The sequence below is a fragment of the Hyalella azteca genome, unplaced genomic scaffold (assembly GCF_000764305.2).
Source record: "Hyalella azteca isolate HAZT.00-mixed unplaced genomic scaffold, Hazt_2.0.2 contig10333, whole genome shotgun sequence".
Classification (NCBI taxonomy): domain Eukaryota; kingdom Metazoa; phylum Arthropoda; class Malacostraca; order Amphipoda; family Hyalellidae; genus Hyalella; species Hyalella azteca.
In genome coordinates, this window is record NW_025940377.1 from 307,707 (window position 1) to 311,860 (window position 4,154).

The following is a 4,154-nucleotide window of genomic DNA, read 5'->3' on the forward strand; positions in this document are numbered from 1 at the left end:
TGAGGATCTCATGATCTTGAGGTGGCAAATGCGAGAACAGTTAAAGAGGAGATAGCAGTGACTGCGTATCCGTCAGAACGAGCAGACTTGGTTCGTTTTAGGATCCAAATAGATATTTGGAGAACGTGTGGAGACTGAAAGAGGAAAAGGATGGCTAGAGTAGTCTTGATGATTGATGAGGAAAATACTGAAAATACGTAAAAATTTGAACAATAACCAAAATAAAGTTCTATACCTTATTTCCTCTTTTATTATGTTTGTCTTTTTTTAACATGAACATATTTTTGTCCTCATATTCTTGGGGTGTCTCATATAAAGTGTCGCCGCCGTTTGATGCGATAGGAAAATGGTCAACTAATTAGCACATTGGTTTCTTATAATTACAGTTAATATAAATTTTTCTGCAACAGCTTTTGTCAGATTTTGAAATATCAATTTTTCATAGGTAATCTTTTCATAGTTAGGTTTATAATATAACTTTTGTTTTGGTCCATCAAAAATATAAATAAAATTTAATGTTTTCGCCTGCTCAAATGTGGGTGTACAAGGGAGGGGTCGAATTAAGCACAAAAATCCTATGTAACCCTTTTAGATGGACGTCTGGCAAGAACATTTCGCAGGCCGTTTACTCGCAAGTGTATTAGGACTTTTAATCGCAGGTGTATGAGGCCCTTCACTCGCACGTGCATGGGGCCCTTTACCCGTAGGTGTATGAGGCCCTTTACCCGCAAGTGTAAGGGGCACTTTACTCGCAAGTGTATGGGGCCCTTTACTCGCAAGTGTATGGGCCCTTTAGATGGACGTCTGACAAGAACATTTCACAGGCTGCGACACACCACAAGTTTGAAAATCCATATCCCAGTAGTTGTCAGGTGCGCATGACATTTCTACGGGGTTGGTCCCACCGAGACACTCCAGGTACTTGGTGCAGTCGCTCGGGTGGTAGAAGTAAGTCGCCGGAGCTGCAGTAGCGCAGACGATATCCGATACAGTCAAACATGGTCCTTTTTGTGAAGAAAACTTTAATCAAAAACGGAATATTGTAATACATATTTTCATCACGTATTATTTTAATTGATAGCAATCCGAAAATTATTACGCTGTGGAATATATGGCGACAAAATATAAATTCTGTTCAAAGTATGGTAAGAAATGATAATCGAAAACGATGATAGATCTCAACTGGGCAAAAGGAAGGCCATGATTTATTTATAAAAACAGAATCGAATATCTTACATATCATAATTTGTCTAGCGTAACTCATTTGGGAGTAACTTCAAATTTCTTAGGACTCGAATTGGCCATCTTAAATATTGGGGGAATAAATAGCTATGTTTTTGACGCAAAAGCAAAAATATTCACCGAGGGGATCCTAATGTGCGCGTTCAAAGGATAAGAACTTAGAACGATATGACTGTACAATTTTCCTATAGTCTCGTGTAGCGTGTAGCCATTGACTTGATTTTCAAATCTCGATGAAATGTTTGCTGGAAATATGCACAAAAGAAAAGATTATTCTGCTCATGAGCGTTATAAAGCAACCGAACTTACCAGGAATTCATTTTTCAAGTACATGAATATTAAGCGGAAGTGTATTTTTCTGGACAATCTTATAAGCTATTGCTCACCTGGAGTGGGTGCGGCAGTGGTAAGTTCCTGTACAGTAGCAGAGGCGAGCTCCTGTGCCGATAAAAATTAATTGAACTGATGTAGCACAATCTACGACTCTGCTAATATTTGAATTACTGGCAAAAAACCTAATATTTTAGCACATATTTACATCTCGCAGAATGATAAATAATTTGATATCTGCCTAAGGGTGCCTTGCGATCTACATTTTGATACTGTTAATTTCTCGCAATAAATCTGGTATTAAAACCCCAAAATTAGTATCAATTCCTAGAAATTGACAACAAATTTTGATATTAAAAATTGATTTGAATTTCAGACAATGTTCATGATAGCAATGTTTCCTACCGTGAAATATGAATAAACACTGTCGTGGAAATGTTTGAAGTTCTTGACTTAATTCATTGTAAAAATTCTTACCTTTCGGCTGTATTAAAATCAAACGATGTACCTTTAACCTGAAAAATTTTCACTTGATTTATCCATTACCAACATTGAGCAGTTCTATTTATACCTCTATGAAAAATTTTGTGAACCAATTTTGAAGATAGCCAAATTAACAGTTCTATAAGTAATTAATTTTAAAACTGATATAAAATATAAAAAGAAAATAAAAATACAAGAACTATAAATTGATTACACATAGGTGAATAAATGATGGATAACTAAATAAATTAATAGAACAATTAATTTCTACGATTCACGGCACAAACGTACATCAATTCGCTCTTGCTTAGAATTTGTGAGCTTGCAGCATCTCAAAATTATCAATAAATACTTATTTGGCAAATCATTTATGGACTCCAGTACGTTTGCAAAAATTTCCTTCATCCCTTCACCTCCTGTAATAAATGCCTTGGGCTTATGGTGTTACAATATTTGCAAGTTTCATTATCTAATAAAATTATAACTTTCCTTCAACCTTGGCAACATCGTGTAGGAAGGTTAAGTGTTGTATACATTTTGTCATTCACCAACATCTCCAGGCCGAGTCTAACAGCAGGTTCGTGTGTTAACGTTAAGTATTTAGAACAGGTTTCTTTATAATTTTCTAAATACTGTTGTATTGAATTATAATTTTTTCATTCACATCTTAACTATCGATTATTCATTAGATTTACTTTGCGACAGGTTCATAAGGTGTCAATGGTATTATTTACATTATTATTCCAGTAATTCACGACCTCCTTGTTATACATGTTCTCTAATAAAACCTTAGATCCGGTTTCGTTAATTTTCAATCTTGCTTATCGTGCGGGTAATGCCTGGCACTTACCCCACAGACTAATTTTAACGCGCAGATATTTTTAAAAAGTTAGTTTATTTCTAAAGTTTTAGGAGTAATCTTGGGAGTAATTTTTCTGCAATTCAGAAATAGTTCACAAACAAGACCGAAAATGACGTTATTGCCCGGCTTCTGCAAGCTGTTTATGACTCACGTCGACGTAGGTTGTTTCTCCTGCAGCAGCGGCGCCGGCGGTGAGGTTCTCAGCTCGGAAGCCAGACGATGCAATTCTGCATCCCACTTTTCCTGTGTTTTCTTCAGTGACGGAGAAGACAGATGAGCCAGAAATCGAGCACAGCTGAGCACACTGCAAGAAATTAACTTATTTCGGTACAGTCAGGAACTCTTGAAGGTGAAAATAATTAATCAAAATTAAATAATAATTAGTTTATAGTTGGCAACGCCGTAGTAATTAATAACGAGATACTACATAATTATTCACAGTGGACGGTTCTGTATTGATTAATGATGTGATAATTGAATACTACGTATCAATTAATAATGAGATACTCTGATTTAATCATTACAAGATTATCTGTACTGTTAGAAATATTCTGAATCAACCGATTCATTCACTACCTTGGATAAATTAACATCGTTAATTAATGTTTGAATATTTGACGGGGTAAGTACAATATCCTAGTTTTCTCGAGGTTGGGCCATGAAAAAGATAGCAACGAAACAAATCGAAATGATGGAAATTAATTTTTCCTAAAAATTACGTAAAAATCTAACGTAGGTTTTCAATGTTGGAGATGCTCAATATTACTATAATGGTCATTAATGTGCAGCAACAAACCTGCGCTTCTTTCTCAAGCAGAAAATCAATCACTATATGCAATAGAGCTATCAATTTTACTGTGAAATCAAGCGAACGTTGGAATCGATTAATTTGTGTTTGTGTTGAAATAAACTATAGTGAAAAACTAAGGATTTTAATGCACTATCAGTGACTAATAATTACGACCCAGGGCATGGCATGTGAGAACACATCTATAATTAAACAATTGAAACGCTTTCTTGCAACTAAATCGTCCTTATTAAAATCGATACATATTATTCTACGTAATGAAATTTAACTTAATAACCTTACCTGTATGGCAGACGATGTATAGTGCACCACCGCCGCGGTATCAGCGATACCGAACCCTGCCTGGGGGTGCACGCGGTACCGGGATGAGCCCGTTGATGCTACGCCGGTTCCGTGCAGCACGGACAGCAGCATCATCAGCACCCTCGG

General features: G+C 36.1%; 1 protein-coding gene across 1 annotated transcript; it reads right to left on the reverse strand.

Annotated features, from left to right (window-relative positions):
• Positions 1-792: 792 nt before the first annotated feature.
• LOC108677799 lies at positions 793-4,144 on the reverse strand. The gene is made up of 4 exons (XM_047882396.1): positions 4,008-4,144; positions 3,069-3,221; positions 1,629-1,680; positions 793-1,004 (listed from the first exon to the last, which is right to left on the reverse strand). The coding sequence occupies exons 1-4, from the start codon at positions 4,140-4,142 to the stop codon at positions 793-795; spliced, it is 552 nt and encodes a 183-aa protein (XP_047738352.1). The 5' UTR covers positions 4,143-4,144.
• Between the last annotated feature and the right edge of the window lie 10 nt (positions 4,145-4,154).

Bases quoted from the DNA above. Each gene is read 5' to 3' on its own strand.
- LOC108677799 (XM_047882396.1), bottom strand. From the start codon at position 4,142: ATGATGCTGCTGTCCGTGCTGCACGGAACCGGCGTAGCATCAACGGGC. The intron at 3,222-4,007 runs GTAAGGTTATTA...AATTTCTTGCAG, and splicing joins ATACATCGTCTGCCATACAG to TGTGCTCAGCTGTGCTCGAT. The intron at 1,681-3,068 runs GTGAGTCATAAA...TTATCGGCACAG, and splicing joins GAGAAACAACCTACGTCGAC to GAGCTCGCCTCTGCTACTGT.